The following is a 26,110-nucleotide window of genomic DNA, read 5'->3' as shown; positions in this document are numbered from 1 at the left end:
CACCAACTCCCCATCTCAACCTACAACCCTTCGAATTTGCCCTCCTTTTTGCCATTTTTCAAAATTCGAAAAGCTTATTATTCGAGCCGAGGCTTATGTTGCCGAAGGTCGTGGGTTCGAACCCCGCTCGTGACACTGACTTTTTTATCTCAACCAATACGTTACATAAAGATTAATTAATTGAATTTGTTCAATCGGACCACGAAATCTAATGAGTATATTTTCATATTTGATGATGACACTGCAATCCTGCCCGCCTAAAAAGATTATTCGTTCTCTTTAGTCTCACCATGGAGGCTAAAGAAAAGAGTTTAAAAGTTAATGGCTGTACAATGCCTACTCAATCCCTCCCTCTTGTATTCCTCAACTGTGTGTCCAAATGTAAAAAAAAAATGTCTTACGTCGAATCATAACTCATAATAGACCTAGACCTAACCTATATAAATTCAGCTCCTTGCTCACTGTCCATTTCAATCTTTGAGTAACCAGCTCTCAACGACGACTGAGGTGGCCCCAGTAATCTCACCCTGAGTGATAGAGGTCAAACCTATTCATACTTATACTATGTGACTCCTCGACTCCAAGACCTTACAAGTGAATGTTTCAATAGTTGTAGTAAAATTCTTAAAGGTGTATTTCTGTTTACAGCTGTTTAGGATGACAGGTTAAAAAATGCTAAGCAATTGCAAGACAAGAAAGTGGGTAGAAGAAGATTACCATTGATCAAGTCGCAAACAAGAACTTAAATGAGGAATTATGGACTAAAAAGGCACGAAAACCATTAAGTCTACAAAGAGATCACATAACAAGAATAGTGTGAAAATCAATTCCTATGGACTTAAATTAAAGAAAAGTAAAGCCTCCGGTTTGGACTAAATATAAAAACGAAATGAAAATAGATGTTTGATTTTTACGACGTTGGTCCATAATAGCGAATTGGCCGGAACAGGTCAGCTATTGCACAATGGTCCACATCGCCTTCCTAGCTTTCTCTTAATTCTCAGCTGAAAACGTTTGTCTTAAAAAAAAAAACCTAAAACATTAAGAAAAGGTTTTAAAAAAACCAACAAGCAAAGGACACATTAGTCACGGTACGGCAATACCTAGAGTGGCATTAGTGAAAACTTTAAAAAGCCGAATTCTGAACCATACTTTAAAACATTTAATCATGTAAGGTTTATGATTTAAAAGAAGACTCATTTTCGGACACAGTTTTCAAATAAAAATAACAATAAATTTTTCTACATTGATGTATCGTATAATTATAAGAAATGATTATAATTAGACTTAATTGGCTTGGGTTTATGCTTTGGTTATTGAGAAAGGAAAAATATCCTTGGAGTAATTGAAGGACGTTCCGATGCAATTGAAATCAAGCATTACGAGTCTGTCAAAACCTCTGAATAAAGGTGGTGGTTTGAAAGAAAATTCAAAACACCGGAAAATAATTAATTGTTAGGATTAAAAATTAACTAAATGATCTAGTTTTTCTCTTGATAGCAACTCTCATAGGCAATAGATAAGCGATCGGATTTCGTCTTTTGAAACAGAATCCCATTCTTCCAACGCGTTTTGGACATGGCGAACGAGTCTAACCTCTTTATGAAGTCCCATTTTCTGTAGGATTCATGTCCCAGGAGAACTTGGCAAATTCATTGTACTTATCCTCCAAGTGATAGGTGACAACTCGAGCTACATGCGGTCGAACCATCAAGAACTTGCTCGATGTACCTTAGTTTAGTGAAGAATCCATTCTGTATGATTATCAGGTTCGGGCATGGACGTTGATTTCATACCATAACTGACATTGAAAACGCATGACGTAACATGATTCCCCTCATGGTATATGAAGTTATGAATAAATAAATCCAACCCGGCACTCGTCTGTGAAGAGGACATGCCATGGTTCAAGTGTCCGCAGATCAAATTTTGAAGCATGTTTCGCCGAGAACTTAAAACGTACCCAGTCTCCTATGTTATATTTGGCTGGACGCCTTAGCTTGTAGTAACGGGATTGTTTATGATAGCTGTCAACAGGTTTTTCTCCGCGAGGAGATGAATTGACCTTTGAATGGACCTTCATCGAGTTCAGGAAAATGACAAGACGCTTGAGGTTGTAGTGGGATTGCCTCTTCTTCGTGCTCACAGGGTTATCGCGACTAACCGATGAATTCCCTGAGTGAATTCTAATTCCTACGTTTCTAAGTACATACCTAGAAGAACCCACGAGCAGCATCAGGTTCAGGAAGATGATGGAGTGGTTGCTGGTATAGTGGATTTGAGGGGGGTGATGCCTCCGCGTAATGGTACGATTTCAACTGCCGTCGGTAGGCCCAACTCGTAGACGTTGCTGCTGGTACTCATCGTGATTAAAACCGCCTTTTTGCATATATTTATCATATTTGGTTAGATGCTTCCTATGGTTGTATTATTGGGATTATCTCTTGACAACTGTTATCAGGTTTTTCTCCATTAGCAGATGAATTTATTGAAAATTAAATAAGGAAGAGGCCTGGAGCTTCATTGAGTTCAGGAAGATGGCAAGACGCTTGAGGTTGTAGTAGGATTGTCTCTAGCTCGCTGCTAACAGGTTCACATCAAAGAACCCTCGAGCAGCATCGGTTCAGGAAGATGTGGGAGAGGACGAGCGAAATGGATTTGAGGGGTGATACCTCGGCATAATGGTACGATGTCAAGTGCCCAACTCGCGTAAGTTGTTGCCGGTACTCTTCGTGATAATGAAACTGCCTTTTTGCATATACATATCATATTTGGTCGGACGCCTCCTGATGTTGTAGTAGTGGGATTGCCTTTTTCTTTTCCTGGTGTTCTGCATTAACATGAAGTTTCCGAGAACTCTTCGTCACAAGACTAGAAGATCTTTAACGTCCGCACCTGGCCTATTCGGCCTTATCGGACGTTTTGATTCTCAAGATGAGAGCTGACGCACCTCTGCATACGACGGAAGAGTGTTACCGCCGCAGCATTGGTGTAGAGGCGTCCCAGCCCCAAAGGGCCAAAACAGCCTCGCTCTCCGCTTGTCCACTCCGAATGGTCGGGCCCGCATTGTGCATCGAATCGTATGCCGCGCGCAGAGTTAACAAGCCGAAATACATCAGATACAATGATATGGTATGCAGATGGCCCCAAATCAAAAAAGGAACCGGATCGGGCTTTTTCAGTACAAACCCAAAACATGATCAGTCAAACTCATTATGGAAGTACACTTCGGTCTTTCAAGCAGAAATACATACCATCAATGCTAGTGCCCTGGAAAATCTTAAAAGAGGCACTGGCAAAAAAATTCTCATAAGATATGAGAGCCAAGCAGTCATTAACGCATTAGCATGTAAAAGAATCACATCAAAATTGGTCAGTGAATGCACCCAAAAACTCCAAAACCTGGGGAAACACAACAGCCTATTGATATATTGGGTACCAAAGCACAGGGGAATTTTTGATATCTGCAAGACCATACATAGGCCCTGAACCTATACTTGGGATAACTAAAACAAATATACAATCCTCCATCGCAGAATGGATCCAAAGAAAACAAAAGGTGAAGTGGATAAACTCTAGCGGTGCTAGGCATAGTAAACTTTTGATGAAACAACCCTCACCAAGACTCGCAAAATCACTGCTGCAACTGGAGTGCTAAACTCAGAGGAGTGATAGAACTACTAACCGGTCTCTGGTATCTGAGAAAACGTGTACTCAACATGGGCATATACAACGATGATCCCATCTGCAGATTATGTAATGAGGAGGAGGAAACAGCCATTCATATCATCTTTGAATGCGAAGCAACTGCTCAATGGAGATTTAACTTAACAAACGAAAAAAACTTAGGGAATCAAATTGTAGCAGCGACCGTCAATGACCTTATTCTAAGAAGGATCGAGTCTATTGCACTGAAATAAGGAACTAGGAAGGTACGATAAGCCAGAAAGGTGCAGTGCCTGGGGAGCCCAAACCCCACATCCTAGTATCCTTTTTACCATGCCACGCAGAAAATCTTAGCTGTAATTATTAAATCAGACATGGATATGTCTTCAGGATACGGTTTGTTATTCTTCAATGTAACCTTGCCTTCTGGTAGTTGAAGTGTACGCAGCATCTCTCTTGAACTAGCCGTCAATGTCGTGGCCTAAGTTTATAAGGACTGACCCCTTGGACACATGACATGCATGAACACACACCATCCCCCGGCCTGCGACGGTTTAGCTTAAAGCGTAACTTTTAGCGAGGGATTGATATTTGGATTGACTGTAGATCATAATTGGTGTGGTAATAAGCAATACTAGCCTTAAGGGGCTGCTATTGAACGAGACAATTACACTTGAAACTGGAATGCGATAGTATAGAAATTTTACAAACCACATCCATTGGATGACTTTTAAACAAGCATTAATAGTACATGAATAATTCAACGGTTAATCGTTTAAGTCCCGATTTTCCAAGTTCGCCGAGCGTGACCAAGCCACTAAATTAACTAAGTTAACAGTTGTCGTCGGCTAATAAAAACCCCGGCTATGCAAATATTTCGATAAGGGCCATTTTGAGGTGGCCCCTAAACGGTTATCGATCAAACATAACTTCTGGTTCTGGTTCACCTGTTATCGGCCCATTAAGGAGAACGGGAGCCAAGGCCCGTGTCTAATCGGCCCGTCGACCATCTCGCACATGTCGTTTCATTTACAAAACGCAATTATCGCTTGGGGAAAGGCTATTAATACCTTGGCAAAAAAAAGGGAAATGTTTGCCGGAAATGTTGACGGTTTTCAAAGGAGAAAAAACTCTGATTAATGGATGCAGTTTGTTTTGATAAATAAATATAACTGTCAAAGCAAGCAGTGGTAAAATATTATATTTCTACGTCAACGAATAGATAAATAAAATATTACTTTAAAAGTTAACTCTTTCCACAATTTAAGGTTGATCTTATATCCGGGATTATGAAAAATTTGAAGAGAAAAAAAGCGACTAGCATAACCAATTCTCTATTGACCTTGCCTTCCGTATGCCAATCCCATTATGCCGCGCTCGTAAAACTCGGTTTATTAGTGACAAAACTGATCAAGATGCTTTTTAACAGCCTCTTCCAAATGGAGGCTTTCCTTTTGGGAAAGTATGCAACAATCGGAAAAAGTCGTAATTAGAAGGTGCTATGACCTGCTAATACGACTTCTCAGAGTGGCGTCTTTTAGTTGATCTGAAATTGCTGTCTGATATAATTGCCTGGGATATCGAGATGACCTGACGGTAGACTCAAGAGACTCAACATAACCAACCACGGTGCCAGAAGAAGGGGGTGGCAATAAACCATAACAAAACCATCGTGGTTCCCTTTACCAAGAAAAGTACTTTAGCTTATTGTGCTGAGTGAAATATCCTTTGACCAAAGGTTGATGAAATCAGCGACTAAATAAAATCACAGAACGAAAAATTTCCATTAGTATAGGTCATTTGAGGGAAAGCAAGGGACTAAACCCAGTTTAGATTTTTGGGTTGGGTGTTTGGTGTACAAAGATATTCTAGCTACACGCAGGATTAGAGAATACTTCTCAGAGACTAGTAGACTACGACACTGGGAACGAACCACATTGCTGTCCTTGAAGTCCTGAATCTAACACCATACCAGGGAGACACTAGAGCCACAATTTAAGGACTGATGCAGGGACAGGCTACCATGGCCTGTTCACGTAACAAGGATCAGTTCAAGGTTCTGGGATGACATGACCACAAAAATCAGCAAAATTATTAAACCTAGGATGTCTAGGGCTAGAATAAGATGGACCGCTGACTGGTCACTGCAGACTCCGGAGGCTATAGACTCAAAACAACAGAAGTTCTAGGAAGGAATATAATGTAATATGGCCTACTGCTGTAAGAGGACAGCTTGAAGGATAAACACTAGAGCCCTTAACAAAGCTTCAGGATCTAGTAAAAAGCCTTAAACTAAATGATGAGCTGGTACAGTAATGGAGATGCACAGTAGACTGGATACTGGTCCCCGGTCGTACAACATCCCAACTAAGTGTAAATAATTCACTCAGGGTCATTAACGATGTTGAGGGTGATGCGGTGAGAGGCGACTCCTTTACGATTAGCCAATTTTGGACATTTTTTATTAATCACGACGGCAAGTCGTGTTAACTATGAAGAATAGACAACTGAATCTATCGTCCTGAAAGTCGGTAACAGCTTTATTCAGTTATATTCCATTTTTCAGTCCATTCCGCCCCAATTCATAGCGGGCTGCTACCTTAATTGAGGCTAGATTTTGGTTGAATTTCAGTGTGATAAGAAATAGGTGCTACTTTTAGCTCTCAGTGAAGTTGGTGGTTTCTAACATACCAGGGCACAGCTATGGGTAATAATTTGTTTTGGAATATCTACACTTTATTTTTAGTAGATGTTGCCCGTCTCGATGGCATGTCAGAACTTAGGATGACCTTTTAGTACGAGAAGCCTAGATTTTTTCTACACCATTGAGACTTATCCAGGTAGATTCCTAGCTAATTCACTGCTTGTTCTTTGAGGGTTCAAAAGGAGTTGATTGTTAAACAATTGTAGCCTATCTGGGCCAGGTCACCTTAACGTTAAGGCTCCCATTAAGAACAAAATTTTGAAAAATAATTCCAGATTCTGGCCCTCTTCCTGGACATGTTTCTGGCTATACCAACCTCAATATAGATGTCAAATACCATCAACTGCACACTCATCAATTGACATGCTTGCTTGTAGCACGAGCAATTAGAACTTGTTGACAGGATCGATCCTTGAGAAATTTTAAGCCTTTTTGTGAGTGTAAAAACTCATCTGAATTTTGTTTCTTGCTAAAACATTTATTTTAAGCTACTTTGAACAAACAAGAAAACAATCAATAATTGGGACGAGCAAATTCGAGCTGGCTATTGAAAATACAGTACATATGTACATAATTTGCGACCAAGCGACGTAGCAAAATAAGTTGAATTTTTTTTTTTTTTTAATCGAGAAACAAAGTTAGTATTTTTTTCCCTCAAAATATTCACCTTCCAAATCTTGGATTTTATTTTCGATAATCACAAAAATTGTGACACCTTTAAAACTACTCCACCAGAAACATTAGATTAGTTTTAGACTAGATTACACATAAAAAATGAAACTTTGGTGTTCTTTTTATTGATACTTATTTTTCTCACTTACACTAGCGTAAAATCTAAACATTATTGGCATAGTCTCAACGAATAAATATTTTTCTTTTCGTGTAATAATTTTGAATTTGGAAAAATCCAAAGGAATTATGAATTCCCCTGATCCAGCACAAAAATAGCTTCTTTATTTTTTTAATAAAAAATTCGTCTTGAAGGACTCTAAAGTGAACTTAAAACGAATTCCAATTGTGTTTTTTTTTCAAAAACAATTTTTTTAAAGTCTACTTTTGTCTACTTTGGCGTCTTTAGGTTATTGTAACTTTCATACAATATTTTATATGTTTTTGCTGATTTCATCATTATTTTTCTTACTTATTATGAAATTCATCTAAACATTGTTGACATAGTATACAATAATAAATATTCCAATTTCCAATGGTTGTAATGAATTTGAATTTGGATAAAATCCAGAGGGGGGTTAATGAATTTTTGTATGCGCAACAAGAAAACAGAGAAAAAACATGGACCCCGCGTAATGCAGCCCAAAAATAGTTTCTTTAAAAAAATAAAAATTCGTCTTTAAGGACTGTAAAGTGTACTTAAAACGAATTCCAATGGATTTTTTAAAACAAATTTTTTTAGCCTACTTTACTGATGGGGTCTTTGGTTTTTTGTAACTTTCCTATAACGTTTTAGGTGTTTTTGCTGATTTCATCATTATTTTTCTCACTTTAATGGAATTCGATCTAATCTTGGTTGACATCGTCTACAATAATAAATATTCTACTTTCTGATGGTTGTAATAAATTTGAATTTGGATAAAATCCAGAGGGGTTATGGAACAAGACAATGGAGAAAACCCCCTGATCCAGCCCAAAAATAGCTTCTTTTTTAAAAATAAAAGTTCGTCTTTAAGGACTCTAAAGTGTACTTAAAACAAATCCCAATTGATTTTTTTCAAAAACAATTTTTTAAGTCTACTTTACTGATGGCATCTTTGGGTTTTTGTAACTTTCATCTAACGTTTTAGGTGTTTTTGCTGATTTCGTCATTATTTTTCTCACTTTTAATGGCATTCAATCTAAACATTGTTGACACTACAATAATAAATATTCCACTTGCCAATGGTTGTAATAAATTTGAATTTGGATAAAATCCAGAGGGTTATGAATTTTTGTATGCACAACAAGCAAACGGATAAAAAACACAGACCCTGCCTGATCCAGCCCACAAATAGTTTCTTTAAAAAAAGAAAAATTTGTCTTTATGGACTCTAAAGTTTACATAAAACGAATTGCAATTAATTTTTTCAAAAACAATTTTTTTTAGCCTACTTTACTGATAGCATCTTTAAATTTGTGTAACTATCATGTAACTTTTTAGCTCTTTTTTTATTTCAGCATTATTTTTTTACTTATACTGACATTCAATCATTGCGTAGTCTGCAACAGCAAATACTCCGCTTTCCAATCATAGTAATAAATTTGAATTTGGATAAAATCGAGAGGGTCATGAATTTTTAAATGGAACAAGACAATGGAAAACAAAACATGGCCCCTGGCTAATCTCGCCCAAAAATATCTATTCTTTATTTTCCATAAAAATTCCTCTTTAAGAGTTCTAAAGGATAATTAAAACAAGTTCAAATCATTTTTTTTTACTTTTTATATGATTTTACTGGCATCGTCTTTTGGCTTTTGTAATTTTTCATATATCTAATCTCAAGTAATACAAGCTGCCATATTATTTTCTTATTCTTCATAAAAATAAAAATCTACTGATATACAATAATCTCAAAATAAACTTACATGGAAGGATTTGGAACGATTCACACGGAAAAAAAGCAGTCAAATCATGCACCCATTTTTTTTTTTTTTAATTATGTATATACATTCACTATTTTTTGTGGTCCACTTGACCAATTAATACCATTCAATTGAAAAATGGCAAAAAGGAGGGAAAATTCAAAAGGGTGCGGTTGAGATGGGAGGTTGGTGTCCGAGTGGATCGAAGTCACGATAGCTCAAGTGGTAGAGCAGCGGCGTATCAAACCGAAGGTCGTGGGTTCAAATCCCGCTCGTGACACTGACTTTTTTATCTCAACTTAAAACCTTAATTAATTGAATTATATATATAAATTCTAGCTAGCCAGCATAGACTATATGTATAATTAATTGTTGTTTAATTTTGCCAACTGAGATAAAAATAATCAAAATAATTTAATTTACAATTAAAACAATCATTAATATTATACATAACGTATCATCTGGTTCTGTCTTCTCTTCTGCTCGAAGAAAGGCAATTTTCACTTCAACGTTCCCTCATTAAATCCGTGTGAAACTCACGTCCTCATTTCCCGTCATAACTGTGTGAATTTGTCTTGTCTTTCTTTTCTTAAAAAATGAAATGAACTATTTATTTCGTTGTGATAGGAAAAAAAAAATTATTTGGGCATTATGGATTGAAATGCAAACTGACAACATTGCTTAAATTTATTATTTTTGGCAAAAGTGGTTATTTATTTTGTTATTAGCAATGTTTTTAATTATTCTAGAGTAGATGTGCTTATAACGTTACTAATTTGAGAGTACAAATAGTCTTACAAAAGTATTCGTAAATTTTTCTTTTAAACTTTCTTCATTTTTCCTTACCTTATTACTTCAATTTTATTGAAAATCTTTAAAACAGTTTTTATAAACCAATCGAATTTCTATCACCTTTGCAATTTAAACAGATTCTTAGTAAATTATAATCTGAATCGGTAGCTGCCAAAACTTTTAGATTAGTTTACAGGCTTAACTTTGAAAAATATTAGTTTACAAGTGCATTAACTGATACATAATGTAAGATTACATACGCTAATATCTGTAAGACCTTCATCACCTTGTATAAAAATAATAAATAAAATTTAAATTAAGCCAAACGTTTAGTAATCCGACTTGTATTAATTGGCGTGTTCCACAGGGATGTGTTTTAGGGCCTGTACTATTTTTAATTTACATTAACGATTTACTTAAACTCAAACTTTATGGTAAAATACTGGGATTCGCTGATGATACTATAATTCTTTCTGGCAAGAATTATGATCATGTAATAATAATAATTACAAAATGGTTAGATAGTTGTATTTTACTTTTAAATACACTTAAAAATCCCAATATCGTTAAGTTTAGTCTCTCAAATCAAAACAATTTAAATGAAAACATAGTATTACATTCTTGTGTAAAATAATTTAACTGTAATTGCCCAATTATACCCTTTTTCTAAACATGTTAAATATTTAAGAATAATTTTTGATAACAAATTAAACTTAAAAGTTTAATTTGTTTAATTTATAGTTTTTAATTTATTTAATGGGATGGTACCACAAAATCTACAATTGCTCTAATAATTATTGCTCACAATTCTTTAATAATCAATACACTGCAAGAACAAATTTGTTAATAAAATTTATTGTTCCAAAAGGAAACGCTTTCATGCATTTTAAGAATGCATATAATGTAGTATTAAGATTCATATATCAAAACAAAATTGTTATAAATTCCTTCCCTCTATGATCATTTTAATTTTTTTTAAACCTATATAATTAAAAAGAGAAATTTTTTAAAAGTAATATATTAATTCAATAATTATTTAAAAAATTACATTAAATACCAATAGTCTAATAAATTGAATATGTACTGCTACCACTAATTTGTATAAATCAGTTTTGTGATATTTTTATTATGTATAAAAACATTTGTGAGCTCATAACTTCTGCATTCAAGCACAAGGTAAATTTGGTGAGAGGGACCGCAGGTGCTGGTCGGTCTTGGGCTGGATTGAGGGGCTATGAGGTCGAGGAATCTCCAGTGAGCTTGGAGGTGTCGACGGTGACCACGACGCCGACCCCTCCTCGATAAAGCTCCCTAAATTAAGATTAAAAGCATCAGTTGCGAGAGATCCGTGCAGTTCCTTTCTTTCCGAGCATGGGACTGCCTGATGGGGTTGGGCTGCATCGTTGAGTTGTATAGCCTCAAAGCTTAATGACCAATAAGATCGCAGCCTTTATTTATTTAAAAAAACAAAAAAAACACTGAGAGCAGGCTGTTCATTTTACATTTTGTTCTACATTATCATTCAATTTTTTTTTTTAATAAGAATAATGTATTCAATTTACGGCAGATAAATTCATTTTTGTTTTGTCTTTGGATTTTTGACCATGCAAGGTTGGCCATTATTGAAACTTATTAAAACGAAAATAAATTTTATTTTATGCACCCCCATAATTGCTGGATAACTTGGACAAAATCAAATATTTCTCAGTGCTAAAACTTTTTTTTAAATTGAACGTTCACACTTTTCCAGCTATATGGATTGTTTCTGGGATGAAGTCTAAGTCAAGAAGGTCTATTGACCAAATTACTTCTTTCAATTAATTAATCTTTTTATGTAAGGTTTTGGTTGAAATGAAAAAGTTAGCGCTATGAGTGGGATTCGAACCCACGACCTTCGGCTAAATACGCCGCTCTGTCGGTGTCAGAGTGGATCGAAGTCACAATAGCTCAAGTGGCAGATTTAGCCTAAGGTCGTGGGTTCAAATCCCGCTCATGGCGCTAACTTTTTCATTTCAACCAAAACCTTATGTAAAAATATTAAGTTTAATATTTTTTCTTTAGGTAACCTTTTTCCTCAATATTTTATTACAGTCTGTTATTCTTGGTTACAATATGTAATTTGATGAACGTAAATATATTTACACCTATTAATATAGAACGAATAATTACTATTATTCTTTGACTTCATTTCACTGAATAAACTTGATCCTCAGGAAGGATTGTCTCTTGTTACGCCTTATGGGATTGTATGGATGGGTTCTGTTGGACAAGGCTTTGGCGAGACTATCGGGATGATGGGAGAGATTATTGTGGAACTTGGTGAATTTTTTACGAATTATGTTTAGGATAAATGCCTTAATAAAATTAAGGTCATGGTTTATGCTAATGCTCAGCCATGGCAAGAATCAATCCTTTAGGACAATCTCAAAAGGAATGTTCAGTAATGGGATCAACCCCATGCGTCCTGAGTTGCAACAACATACCAGGATTTTTTAGAAAAATATTTGCCAGCCAAAAAAGATAGAAGAAGTCATAAAATCCGGAGATTTATGTAAAACCAGATGTTCTCATAAAATACAAAAATGTCACCATACGGCTTATAAAAAAGCTCAAGAAGCTAATGCCTGATGATAATGAGGCGTAAAATGAAAAAGATAGCCATCACAGGGTTTTGAAATTTTTTTTTTGCCAAGTCAAAAGTACTTGCAAGCTACAGGGAAAAAAGGGACAAAGTAGAAGTCAATAAATATATATGATTTTATTTGAATTAAAAATAATTAATTAAAGTAAAGTAAAAACCAGCAAAATAGGCAAGAAAATAAATCATCAGTTTGTTTAAAGTACTTCTGGTTTCAGAGACTTTTAGAAATAATTGTTTTTATGGATTTGAATGTTATGATATATAAAAAAGTTATTTTTATGTACAAAAATTATGCATACATGTTAGCTTATTACGTTGGTTTGCATCCTATTTAGAAGGTCGAATGCTTAAAATAAAAGTAAAATCAGTACTGACACATTGTTTTGGAGTTGCTCAAGGTTCGCACTTAGGGCCTTTTCTTTTTAAAATCTATATAAATGATAGGACCGTAACGATAATAACTGTAGGAAAAAATGTTTCCATTTGCCTTCTCTTGCATCATTTCATATATATTCTCATTTGTTCCGCATCTTCAGCTTGTACCTCACTCGTGATCGATTTTCAACTTAAACTTGAACCAACCAGCCCTGGGCTGCCACTTTAGCCAACCTATCATTTCAGTGAATCTCCTGTCGAGCCCTTGCCCATGAAATGCCCAACTCGTAATAACGATAACTCGTACAGCTTTCCAGAATGTCAAATGGTCGATCGTATTTGTTAATTTAATGGTAATGCTACTCGACTATCTGTCCACAATTTGGCACTTTTTGGCTCATTGATATCTTTTCTCATTTCTAGCCATTCAAGAATTATAATAATAACAAGTGATTTTGCCTGGTTATTTGAATATACATGAGCCAACTTGATTTTTTGTTCCAGTAAAGTTTAACTGGACTCGTCTGAAGCTCACAACTGACAAACAAGTCCTGATGAAAGAGAAGTTCCTTGAAAGCTTGACTAAGGAACTAAGCATTTTTGTTTTCTTTCAAATTGGCCTTATCTCTGATTTTGAGATTATTTTCTACATTAATTCACTACTTTCGTGGTCCGCTTGACCAATTAATTGTCATTATTTTCTACATTGAGATCCAAATTTTTGCTGATTTTTAATCCAAATGCTTTCTTCTTTTGAACACACAACATTATAAACATTCACAAAATTGCACACAATTAATAAAGCCTCAATTGATTTTTTTTTTATTGGCCATTTTGTTTTTCAACTTGTAAAAAATTGAACTAAAACTATAATTTTTTTTAGGGCGTAGTGATTTTGTGGGTGGGATTGATAACGAAGCACTCGATTTTAGCCAGTTAGAAGATTTTATCAATGATGAAACAGATCAGTCTAATTCGTAAGCAGTTTTTAAAAAATTTAATCTGGGTTAGTTATTTTTAAAGTTATTTAATTAATTAATTAATTTTTTTCAGCTACTTTGGAGAATCGTTGTGCGCAGACAGGACCCCTAGGACTCTCACCATCGTCGGCCACATTTCAACGAATCCCCCCATCGATGCGCAGCATTACACACAACCGTTTGTATTATTTATTTATTTTTAATCTTGTGGTCATTACAAAGGTTAAAATTTGATCTGTATATCAGGCACAATTTACCTGAAAGCCCACCTGATTCGGGATCGGAGCCTCCTTATTCACCTCAGGAGGCGACAAAACCGCATTCACCGCGTAACCGTGAGTCTTGGTGTTTTCCCTTCAGTCAAGATTATTTCCTAATGAAGAATTTTCCTTTTCAGAAGGGAAAGTCGGAGCCGTCGAAGAGCTTCTCCTCACGCAGGGAAGCGTATACGGCAAACTCCTCGCCCCGACTGAACTCCACCCTACTGTTTTAAGCCATACTCCTATTCACGAACCGCTATCTCCTCTCTCAGGTATTTTTTTATCTTCTAACTAAATGGCTTTTATTAAAATCGTTATTCTTTAAACAGGCAGCACACTCATAACAACAGCCGCACCACAGACTGATGACACTGCAATCACAGCTGTTTACACAGCGCTGAAAAAGAGAAAGTTAAGTCAAGACAACACAAATGTTAAGCAGGAACAACCTGGTAAACTTAGTTTTATTATTTATTGTATAATTCAGCGTATTAATTTTTTTTCTTGTCGTCATGCAGAATTGGTTGTTGAAGATGACGTGTCCTATCAAGATGGAGGGACGGAGAACGGAATGTACCTCGACTCGAGTAGCTTCCAGTGTATCAGATTCCAGCCATTCCAGCAAACCTCCTGGCACACTCTTTGTGATCACAACCTCAAGGAACTGTAAGTTTTAGTTAAAGTTTAATCAAAGACAATTAATAATAATTTTTTTATTTTAGGCCTTCACCACACTACAGAGTTGATGCCGACAAAGGGTTCAACTTTTCGAACACCGACGATGCTTTCGTTTGTCAAAAGAAAAACCACTTTCAGATAACATGCCACACCCAGCTCATAGGGGATCCGCATTTTGTCAAAACGCCTGAAGGCCTACGTAAAATTGACAACTTTTATTTACACTTTTACGGTGTCAAAGTTGAATCGCCGTCGCAGACGATTAAAGTTGAACAGTCGCAGAGTGACAGGAGTAAAAAGGCTTTTCATCCTGTTATGTAAGGACAAACATATTTAAAACATACACTTCATTTTTAGTTTATTAAAATGTAATTTATAGTTAAATTCACTAATTTCGTGGTCCGCTTGACCAATTAATATATTAAAATTAATTAAGGTTTTTAGTTGAGAGAAAAAAGTCAATGGCATGAGCGGGATTCAAACCCACGATCTTCGGCTTGATATGCCGCTGCTCTACCACTTGGTGTCCAAGTGGATCAAAGTCACGACAGCTCAAGTGGTAGAGCAGCGGCGTATCTAGCCGAAGATCGTGGGTTCGAATCCCGCTCGTGCCATTGACTTTTTTATCTCAACTAAAAACCTTAATTAATTGTAATTTATAGTCTTCAAGGTTATCCCTGATCATCTCTGATCATTCTGGTCTTATTCTCACCGGTTTTGCCTGATGCTTTTTCGGCAGTTTGGTATCTACAGATCAACCAGTGAGAATAGGCAAACCAGGATGATCAGATAAAGCTAATTAAACTGGCACTGGAACACTTGGTGATATTACTTAAACATACGTTTTGGCTTTATGCCATCTTCAGTGAGGAACTGACTAAAAACACAGAAGTATAGACTTACCCAGTGCCAGTTGTATTTTCAAAATTCAATTTTTTTAAATTATAACAGAACAACAATAAAGAAAAATATCTTTTATTACTAAAAACATAATAAAATAAATATTTAAATTTATCGTTACTGATTCTGTGTATACTCGCTGAGTCTGTCAGACACGTTTTTGCAGGGCAATTTTTTTTAAATCATGTTTCTTTTATAACGTCGTGAAGAGTGGGTTGTCTGGCAGACCAAAAATCGATAAATGATCAAATTTCAAGTTTAATCAACCCGTAGATCTCACAGTTTTGTTTTATTTTAATTAACAGGCTTGATCTCAAAAATGAAGAAGTTTCAAAAGTGACGGTCGGCAGGCTTCACTTTAGTGAGACAACATCAAATAACATGAGGAAAAAAGGGAAGCCCAATCCCGACCAAAGATATTTTTACTTAGTCGTCGGACTGCATGCCCACTGTACCGATTCGTCGCATTATCAGATCGCATCCCACGCTTCCGAGAGGATTATTGTCAGAGTAAGTCTCCCGTCTGCATCGCTCAAAAGGAAAACAAACACAATAATTAAATTTCGACAGGCCTCAAACCCAGGACAGTTTGAGAACGACGGAGAAGCCGTGTGGCAACGGGGAGTGACCGGCGATTCGGTGTTCCATTGTGGCAGAGTCGGGATTAATACAGAAAGGCCTGATGAGGCGCTGGTTGTCCATGGCAACATCAAACTCACCGGGCACATTGTCCAGCCTAGCGACATTCGCGCCAAGGCATATATACAGGAGGTCGACAGCAGGCAGCAGCTCAACAACCTGTCCAAATTGAGAGTAGTCAAATATAGATACAAACCCGAGTTTGATCAGGACTCAACGACCCATACAGGTCTAATCGCCCAAGAGCTGGTCTCTGTCCTGCCTGATGCCGTTACCGACTCTGGCGACATGACCCTTCCATCAGGAAACACCATAAGCAACTTTCTAGTAATAGACAAGGTAAAATCTCAAATTATTTTTTTAATCCAAAACTTAATTCTTCATATCGAAATTTAGGAACGAGTCTTCATGGAAAACATCGGTGCTGTTAAAGAACTCGCCAAAGTCACGCATAACTTGCAAACGAGATTACAAGAACTTGAAAGAGTAACTCAATACAATAGTAAGTATTCACAAAATAAAAAAAAATCAATTTCTAATTCATACATAATTTTACGTAATAGTGCCCATGAAGAAAAAGAAGCATTCAAAAAAGAAGATTTTAGAAGAGGAGACTTGTTCGGATACCATGATCCAAAGCACAATATACATGCTGATCATAATCATGGCTTTATGGTAAATATTTAACGATTTATTTAACAAAAACATATTTAACAAAACCTAAACTTTTGCAGCTTAATATCAATGGCTGGCTTGTATTTCTTTGAAGTACACAAAAGAGTCCCGATGGAACAACTTATAACGTAAGACATAAATATATATTTAATTAGTAATTAATTAGCAGTTTTTTTATGCAAAGACGGTTGAGAAGAAAAATTAGTGTCACGAGCAGGATTCGAACCCACCTTCGGCTGATATATGCCATTGTTCTAAACTCTTGAGCTATCGTGACCTTATTATTTCCAATTTTTTATGCAAAGATGGTTAAGATGAACGAGCTGAAGGTCTTGGGTTCGAATCCCACTCATGACACTAAATTTAAAAATTCTATAAACTTAGAAACTTTAAATAGTACTAATAATATCATTAATAATAAGAAAATATCCAATCAATTTAAATCAAAACAATAAACCTGTCAATTTAAATTCTGTCCAGGCTTTTCTGGAGTTGAACTTACAGACAGGTAAAATAAAGTCAAAATTACATCGGTTCATAAACCGGCAGGAAACCACTTCCCAAACCTTTTTCGAGTTTGTTTCTGACAAATATTTTACCATATGTGTGTTATTTGTGAATCGAGCAAGTTTTGAGCTTATATTTATAAAGGGGGCTGATATGTATATTAAGTTTAGCAATGGGCCTAAGACGTTCCCTAGAGAAACACCCTTTTATGGATTGTTCGGAAAATAATGCAGGTTTTCATGTTTTCTTTCAATTCCCTCTATACAATAAAGTGTTTACATTTTGATGGATTATTATTTTGTATGAATGTCAACACTTTTTAATCCTCTTCTGAACAAAAATGTTTCTTTTCACTGTTTGGGATTCTTGTTTCGATTTTTGGAGGAACTAGGTTTTTATTGTATTTAGTCCTTGGTATAATATTGTTTTGTATTTCCTTTTGTTCATATTGAAAGTGAATGTATTTATTTGAGTGAAAGTTTATATTTTTATTTGTTCTTCTAAAATACAAAGATAAATTTTGAACAGTTATAATGGAGAAATTTTTAATTTTTCTATGATCCAAAATTTTAAAATATTCTATAACAGTGAGGATTTATCCCATATAAAACAGTATAAAACATTTAGAGGATCCGTTTTTTAATAAATTCTTCAATGAAAAGAAAAAGAAATGATTTTGAAAAATTTATGCCAGGGACAGAAATGAAATCGTAGCACTCAACGCTCTACCCAACGGATCCAAATTCAGGATGAAACCCTCTGTGCAAACGTACCTCCCTTCAATCAAGGACAAGATGATGTGAGTTTTATATTTTTAAACTTTTTTTTTTTTAATTAATTGATTTTATGATTTTTCAAGTTATACGTACAACGGTTTAATTAATTGATTTTATGATTTTTCAAGTTATACGTACAACGGCCCACCGATCGTCGGCTCTCCCTCGCACTGCGACGGACCGCAAAGCTGCCAGGTATGTTCTACGATTGTCGATTGATTCAAACAGTAAAACATTAAATTTATTTTTAATTTTAGATATTTTGTTGCAATTCGCCGTCCAAGAAAATTAATTCTATTCAAGATATTCTCTTCGATCAAGGTTGTTAATGCTTATTTTATTATTGTACCTTTTTTTTTTTTTTTTTTAATAATATGTTGTTAAATATAACAGGCAGCAATTTACTGGAAGATCAAGAAAGTCCTGCTATTGTTGCAGACCAACAGGTACGATATTTTCAAATATCAAAGCTAGATTTAGAATTAATTACATTTGGAAACTACATTGATGGACAAATTTAATGGACCACCCAATTTTTTTAGTTTAAAATTAAATCCATTCGTTGTGCATTTTCCCTTACTAATGAGGAGCTATCATAGTCAAAATGAGCATTAAATAATGCTTAGTTTCCTTCCTTTATTTACGTTTGTACTGATTAATCCCATTTGGACAAAAAGTAGAATTATTTTATTATTATTAGTAGTAGAATTATTATTTATAATTTCTATTCTGCTATGCCTAAAATCGCTTTCAGTTCTTTTTCCTTCATTGATTATTCTTATTCCTGAACCTTTTTAAACCGTCAGGCATTTGAGTGAGTACAGTAACAGGGTCATAACTTTAATAGAGAAAACTCTCGGCTTGTAGAACCCGCAGTTGTGGTTTCGATTCCCACCGTCGCCCTGGCCCTTTTTTTCTCGCTACCTTTTCCCCCAACTACGTACATTTAAAAAATAAAAAGTCACAAAGTCACCAGGAGACTGAGTGTAAATCATTGAACAATAAGAAAAGTTCTTCGGCACTTCAAAAAAACAGCTTTACACAGAAGTCCAGGGCAGGGTAGACCTAGGTCTACAGACCACAGAGACTAAAGCCAGAAACACAATTACCCGATGCTACGCCATGCGATGCTACCCGATGCAAATCCAAACTCCTATTTTCCATAAGGTTGCATTAACCCTGTGCACATCTACCCGATGCTATGCCACACTAACCTACCCGACGCTCTGCGATCCCCACTGTCCAGATTTTCATCGGGTCGCATCGAGTACAGTCGAAGACAAAAGAACCGGACACTCATATTTTTATTCAAACTACATGTATTATTGTCGTTATATTAATTACAACATACTTATTTTAATATAAACCAAATTAACTGTGATTAAAAATTAATTAGTTTTTATTTAAAAAATTAATTTTAATGGTTTGGTAGAAAATTAATCAAAACACCGGAATACGATTTTTTGATATAATGAATTTAACTAACAATTTATTGTACTCGCTTCGGCGGTACATATACTAAAATTGGAACAATTTATTACACGGTTTTGCTCATAAAATTTAATTAACAATTTATTTCATAGTTTTGCTCGTAAAATTACACCATTTTGTAATGTCGGGTAGCATCAGAACAGGACACTCATATTTTTTGTAGTTTATTTCAAACTAAGTACATGTAATTTTGTCGTTATATTAATTACAACATGTTATTTTAATGTAAACCAAATTAAACGAGATCAAAAATGCATAAGTTTTTATAAACATTGTTTAATTATGATGGTTAGGAGTAACTTTATTTAAAACAATTAAGTTTAACAAACAATTTATTAGATGGTTGTGCTCATAAAATTTAACTAACAATTTATTACAAGGTTTTGCTCAAAATAGTGCATTAAGAACAAAAGATGCGTTGCGATTGTGATAGTGATTATTGTGATAAACGCTGTGGACTGTACGCGACGTGTGCTTGCGTCGGATAGATGTGCACACCCCACCAAAACGTGGCAAGGCGTCGGGTAGCATCAGATAGCGTCGCATGGTGTAGCGTCGGGTAAGTGTGTTTCTGGCGTAAAGATTCATCCGTCATCAGGCTCTATTAAACCGCTGCATTATGGGAAATGAGATAAGAAATTTGATGACAAGTCCAATATGTTTTGATTTCCTCCACAACTGTACAAAGAAGGCCCACTGAAAATAACCTCATGGTTAGGAATCCAAATTTTGGACTTCTTACCGCAGCTCAGAAAATGTCCAGTTTCAATTCGAAGGACATTGGGGACGAGTTCATTTTACAAATGAGGTGAAATGTCTCAAATCTTTAATTGGGAGTAATTTCATATGGAGACGCTAAGGAGAAAAGTATGCCCCATGCCATATGGCTCCATACGGTTGGTACTTCACAGAGGTACTTATAAGACCTAATCAAAGATCATATAGTGCCATGAATTGTACATTGGGGTTGGGTTCCTTTTACAAATGAGGTGAAAGGTCTCAAATCTTCAATTGGGAGTAATTTCATATGGAGACGCTCAGGATAAAAGTATGCCCTGTGCCATATGATTCCATACAGTTGCTACTTCCCAGAGGATTTGATAAGACCTAATCAAAGATCATATAGTGCCATTTGCCCTCCACATCGGTGAGAGATTCTTGCTAATGCAGGATAATGCCAGCAGCACAGAGTATTGTGGATGACTACCTAAAGTTGGAATTTAGTGCTTGTGTAGCAAGCTCGAAGTCCAGATTTGAACCCTTGATTTGAACTTGACAAAGTTAAGTGATGAGTACGATGGCGAAACCCAGGTCCTAACACCCTAGAAGAGGTGGATTTTTTTTTTATGAATGGGTAAGAATTCCTTGGGATTTTATCAGAAATCTTTTCCAAAGAATGCAAAGGTGTTTGACGGACGATTTGTGCCAACCACGTATTCGGATAGTCAAATCAAGGACAAAAAGGTTTTTTTTTTTTTTTTTTTTTTTTTTTTTTTTGTTCTTTACTCAACAATTGTTTTTTTGGAATTAGGTAATAAACATTTTATTTTTACAACCAAACCTATTTTTTGTTTTTTGTCCGCTTGACCAATTAATGTCTTTCAGTTAATTAAGGTTTTTAGTTGAGATAAAAAAGTCAGTGTCACGAGCGGGATTCGAACCCACGATCTTCGGCTAGATACGCTGCTACTCTACCACTTGAGCTATCGTGATCCACTCGGACATCAACTTCCTATCTCAACCCCACCTTTTGAATTTTCCTTCCTTTTTGCCATTTTTCAAATGTCGTGTAATCTAACAGTGTGTCTAGCCGAAGGTCGTGGGTTCGAATCCCGCTCGTGACACTGACTTTTTATCTCAACTAAAAACCTTAATTAATTGAAAGACATTAATTGGTCAAGCGGACGAAGAAAAATAGTGAATTGAAAAAGTTAAAACGAAGTATACTTCACCAAAGCTCTCCGTGGCCATTTCATTTGTCGCTGAGAATCGAATAGATTACATGACATTTGAAAAATAGCGAAAAGGGAGGGAAAATTCAAAAAGGTGGGGTTGAGATGGGAAGTTAGTGTTCGAGCGGATTGAAGTCACGATAGCTCCAGTGGTAGAGTAGCGGCGTATCGAGCCGAAGGTCATGGGTTCAAATCCCGCTCGTGACACTGACTTTTTTATCTCAACTAAAAACCTTAATCAATTGAACTTACGAATAAACCTAAATACATTAAAATTTAAGTGTGATGTGTTTATTTTGGTCCATCAGTGGATTAGACCATTTATTAAAATATATAATATGCGCTTTATAAAAAAAAAAGACTTAAAACTATTCTGTTTTGTTCTTTTAGAAATCATTGTGGATAGAATCTGCAGGAATGCGAAAATCTAAACGTGTTCCACTACACTCCGGTGTGTTTACATTCGAAACAATTATTTTTTAAAATTTTCCTTGTTTTGTTAAATTTACAGATAATTGTGGTTTTTAGTTTTTGGATCGAGGATGGTAATGGTCGAGGGTACAGGATTCAATACAACACTAGGCCCTAAAAATTGCGACCCGACGCATTCCCAGTATCTGCAGTGCAAACATTACACGGCGAACAATTACTCTTATATAGTGCCTATAAGTAGATTCCTGAACGACCCCGTGCTCAAAATCCATTTCAGGTATGTGAGAAAAGAACTGCTGTTGTGGGGAAAAAAATTAAACCTGACTTTTTTTTTAAATTAAAGGGTGGAAGGAGTCGGTGATGAGACGGTCGTCTGGTGCGGCGGTACAGAACAAGGCTGTCCGACTTCAAAACCAAACGTGAAGGAATTCCCTTCCCTCCCAAGCAACACATTCCAAGTCGACATTGAACACCTGAACCAAGCGCACAGAGTGTACAGAATGGCTCCGAACCACATGGACATCAGTTTTAAGGTGATTCAGAAAATATCGAATAATTTCTTGCAGTTGAATCTTAAAAACTGACAGTTTTATGAGTAGCAAAAGGGTGGATTAATCACACTAAACCCTGAGTATTACATCGTAGCCCCCAATATTAACCACAATTGACCACTACATCATTACATTTACACATGTTGATCGATCCTATCAATAATTTATTATATTTTAATTTTTCCTATTTCCTTACTTCTCATTTCTGTCTAAAGTCATGGAAAAAAATCATATTAAATGAATCCCCTCATAAACTCCCAAAACATCATACCAGACCATCAATTTCGCTTCCGTTCACATCACCATTCAACAGGGTCATCGAGTGGTAGATGGCTTCTTCCTTGTTGTGGCTACTGCAAGGAAACATCCTAGGTCATCTTCTATATACAATACACCCTGACAATATCCCTCTAAATCCTAACACATTCAATAGATATTGGCAAGCCAGAGAAGGTGCAGAGCTTTCCTTTTTCTTCCTTATTGGGGTGAGTCTACTGCTAGGAAGCATCCTAGGTTCTCTCCTATATAAAATATACACTGACGATATCCCTCTAAATCCTAACACATTTGATAGGTTTTACCAAGTCAGAAAAAGGTGCAGTTTTCCTGTTTCTTCCTTATTGGGGCTAGACTACTGCAAGGAAGCATCCTAGGAACTCTCCTATATAAAATATACACTAACGATATCCCTCTAAATCTTACCACATTCGATAGGTATTACCAAGTCAGAAAAGGTGCAGAGTTTTCCTTTTTCTTCCTTGTGAAACTACTGCAAGGAAGCATCCTCGGTCCTCCCCTATATAAAATATACACTAACGATATCCCTCTAAATCTTAGCACATTCGATAGGTATTACCAAGTCAGAAAAGGTGCAGAGTTTTCCTTTTTCTTCCTTGTGAAACTACTGCAAGGAAGCATCCTAGGTCCTCCCCTATATAAAATATACACTAACGATATCCCTCTAAATCTTAGCACATTCGATAGGTATTACCAAGTCAGAAAAGGTGCAGAGTTTTCCTTTTTCTTCCTTGTGAAACTACTGCAAGGAAGCATCCTCGGTCCTCCCCTATATAAAATATACACTAACGATATCCCTCTAAATCTTAGCACATTCGATAGGTATTACCAAGTCAGAAAAGGTGCAGAGTTTTCCTTTTTCTTCCTTGTGAAACTACTGCAAGGAAGCATCCTCGGTCCTCCCCTATATAAAATATACACTAACGATATCCCTCTAAATCTTAGCACATTCGATAGGTATTACTAAGTCACAAAAGGTTCAGAGCTTTCCTGTTTCTTCCTTGTTGGGGCTAGACTACTGCAAGGAAGCATCCTAGGTCCTCTCCTATATACAATATACACTAACGATATCCTAAATCCTAGCACATTCAATAGGTATTACCAAGTCACCAAAGGTTCAGAGTTTTCCTTTTACTTCCTTGTTGGGGCTAGACTACTGCAAGGAAGCATCCTAGGTCCTCTCCTATACGTAATGTACGCTGCTGATATCCTTTTAAATCTTAATACATCAATAGGTATTACCAAGTCAGAAAAGGTGCAGAGTTTTCCTTTTTCTTCCTTGTGAGACTACTGCAAGGAAGCATCCTAAGTCTTCTCCTATGTACAATATACACTGACGATATCCCTCTAAATCCTAACTCATTCGATAGATTTTACCAAGTCAGAAAATGTGCATAGTTTGCCTTTTTCTTCCTTGTTGGGGCTAGACTACTTCAAGGAAGCATCCTAAGTCCTCTCCTATATATAATGTACACTGCTGATATCCTTTTAAATCTTAATACATCAATAGGCATTACCAAGTCAGAAAAGGTGCAGAGTTTGCCTTTTTCTTCCTTGTGAGACTACTGCCAGGAAGCATCCTCGGTCTTCTCCTATATAAAATATACACTAACGATATCCCTCTAAATTTTTGCACATTTGATAGGTATTACCAAGTCACAAAAGGTTCAGAGCCTTCCTGTTTCTTCCTTGTTGGGGCTAGACTACTGCAAGGAAGCATCCTAGGTCCTCTCCTATATACAATATACACTGGCGATATATATGCTCCCTACAAAATCCTGCTGGATCAACCCGCCGTCTAAATTGACCTACTTAATAACCGCTAGGTTAGGTTGTCATTGTCATTTGGTGACTTACCTTTTCCAGTCTTCTCACCATTAAAATTTTTGATATTATGTACGTATGTATATGTGTATACATATATGTATATGTTTTTTTTTACTAAATGTTAATTTTGTTAATCAACATAATATATATCATTTGTTTGTTGCATTAATTTATTATTTTATTAATTTTAATTTTTTTTCTTTGTAAATTTCAGGAGATATGTAACTGGGACAGTGCTGGTCTTGGGACGATTTTCATCGAGTTCAACCTCCGCATGTATAGAGATTGTTCCTTACCAAATTGAAAGTCAATTTTTTCATCCTAATTATTTGTTTGTATTTTGATTTTGATTTTTTTCTCTGTCTTTACCATCTTACGTATACAAAATAGGGGTGCCATTTTCTTTTTCTAGTTTTGACTGATAGAGCGTCAAAAGAGGAAATTGATTTTTTGAAAATATCTTTGAAGTTTGTTAATAGGTAAGTTAAATACTTTGTGATCAAAATGGAAGGTACTGCTCTATTATTATGTACATTATAAATAGACTACAAAAATAAAAAGTTAAAATCATAGTAAGAATCTCAATAATATAAATTTGCCATATGATATGTTTATTAGTTTATGATTTTTTTTCCTTGTTATATAAAGCTTTGTGAATATTTACATTCCTATGTTTTAATGTTAATTATTGGTGGACAATTATTTTTATACTAATTTTATTACCTGAAATGTATCATAAATGTGTTGTTTTTGTGGTTTGCGTTATGTGTTATTTTAAAGATGAACTATTCTTAATTTGTACAAATGTATAACTTTTTTTGTTCTTTTTTTGTCGTCCTTTTACCATTTACATTCCTATCACTTTGTACCTACTCTAAGTCTAGTTGTTTAGCATGTAATATTGTATTGTTATATGTATAAATATAAATTAAATTCATGACAATGTATCTATATGTTATTATAAAACATATCAATTATAATTTTAGCCGTTAGTTCCATTTTTAATTCGTATTTACAATAAATTATTGTAATAGTTCATAAGCACATAGTTTGATTAATATATTCTGGGTGTGGAGGTCACAAGCAAATAACTTTAGCCTCTTATAAGTGTTTATGAATGGTAAATATATAGATAGAATATTAAATTGCGCTTATTTTAAAATTCCTTGACTCCAGCATAATAATAAGGAAAATGGATTCCAATTTAAAAAAAAAAAATAGTGATAGGATTTATGAGACAACAAAAATCAAGTGGTCGTGTGTTCAGACCAAAGAAATCCAAAGCAGATTGTTATTTTATTTAATTTTTTTTTTTTTTTTGAGGGTTTGTAACAGCAGAGGTCATAATGTTGGGTTCGAATGCAGGACGGCTGGATTCAACCCACGATCTTAC

At 35.5% G+C, this 26,110-nt stretch overlaps 1 protein-coding gene across 3 annotated transcripts in view; it reads left to right on the top strand.

Moving 5' to 3' along the window:
• Positions 1 to 25,864, top strand: part of LOC106670983 (myelin regulatory factor) — a 59,560-nt gene extending 33,696 nt beyond the window's left edge. For 2 of the 3 annotated variants that reach the window (XM_024227396.1, XM_024227394.1), the window contains exons 2-20: positions 13,636 to 13,729; positions 13,806 to 13,910; positions 13,979 to 14,067; positions 14,130 to 14,264; positions 14,322 to 14,658; positions 14,715 to 14,987; positions 15,876 to 16,080; positions 16,141 to 16,548; positions 16,606 to 16,711; positions 16,773 to 16,884; positions 16,944 to 17,012; positions 18,086 to 18,190; positions 18,296 to 18,362; positions 18,425 to 18,488; positions 18,561 to 18,613; positions 22,001 to 22,061; positions 22,139 to 22,319; positions 22,386 to 22,575; positions 24,932 to 25,864. In XM_024227396.1, the coding sequence (XP_024083164.1) occupies positions 13,636 to 13,729; positions 13,806 to 13,910; positions 13,979 to 14,067; positions 14,130 to 14,264; positions 14,322 to 14,658; positions 14,715 to 14,987; positions 15,876 to 16,080; positions 16,141 to 16,548; positions 16,606 to 16,711; positions 16,773 to 16,884; positions 16,944 to 17,012; positions 18,086 to 18,190; positions 18,296 to 18,362; positions 18,425 to 18,488; positions 18,561 to 18,613; positions 22,001 to 22,061; positions 22,139 to 22,319; positions 22,386 to 22,575; positions 24,932 to 25,021 (2,744 nt within the window). In that variant the 3' untranslated portion in view covers positions 25,022 to 25,864. Of the gene's footprint in view, positions 1 to 13,635; positions 13,730 to 13,805; positions 13,911 to 13,978; positions 14,068 to 14,129; positions 14,265 to 14,321; positions 14,659 to 14,714; positions 14,988 to 15,875; positions 16,549 to 16,605; positions 16,712 to 16,772; positions 16,885 to 16,943; positions 17,013 to 18,085; positions 18,191 to 18,295; positions 18,363 to 18,424; positions 18,489 to 18,560; positions 18,614 to 22,000; positions 22,062 to 22,138; positions 22,320 to 22,385; positions 22,576 to 24,931 lie in introns of all 3 variants that reach the window. The other variant, XM_024227395.1, reaches the window with a different exon arrangement.
• The last annotated feature ends 246 nt before the right edge of the window (positions 25,865 to 26,110 follow it).

This window comes from Cimex lectularius, unplaced genomic scaffold, assembly GCF_000648675.2.
Source record: "Cimex lectularius strain Harlan isolate CLEC.00 unplaced genomic scaffold, Clec_2.1 scaffold206, whole genome shotgun sequence".
In the NCBI taxonomy this organism is placed as follows: domain Eukaryota; kingdom Metazoa; phylum Arthropoda; class Insecta; order Hemiptera; family Cimicidae; genus Cimex; species Cimex lectularius.
This window is presented reverse-complemented; position numbering and strand designations above follow the sequence as displayed.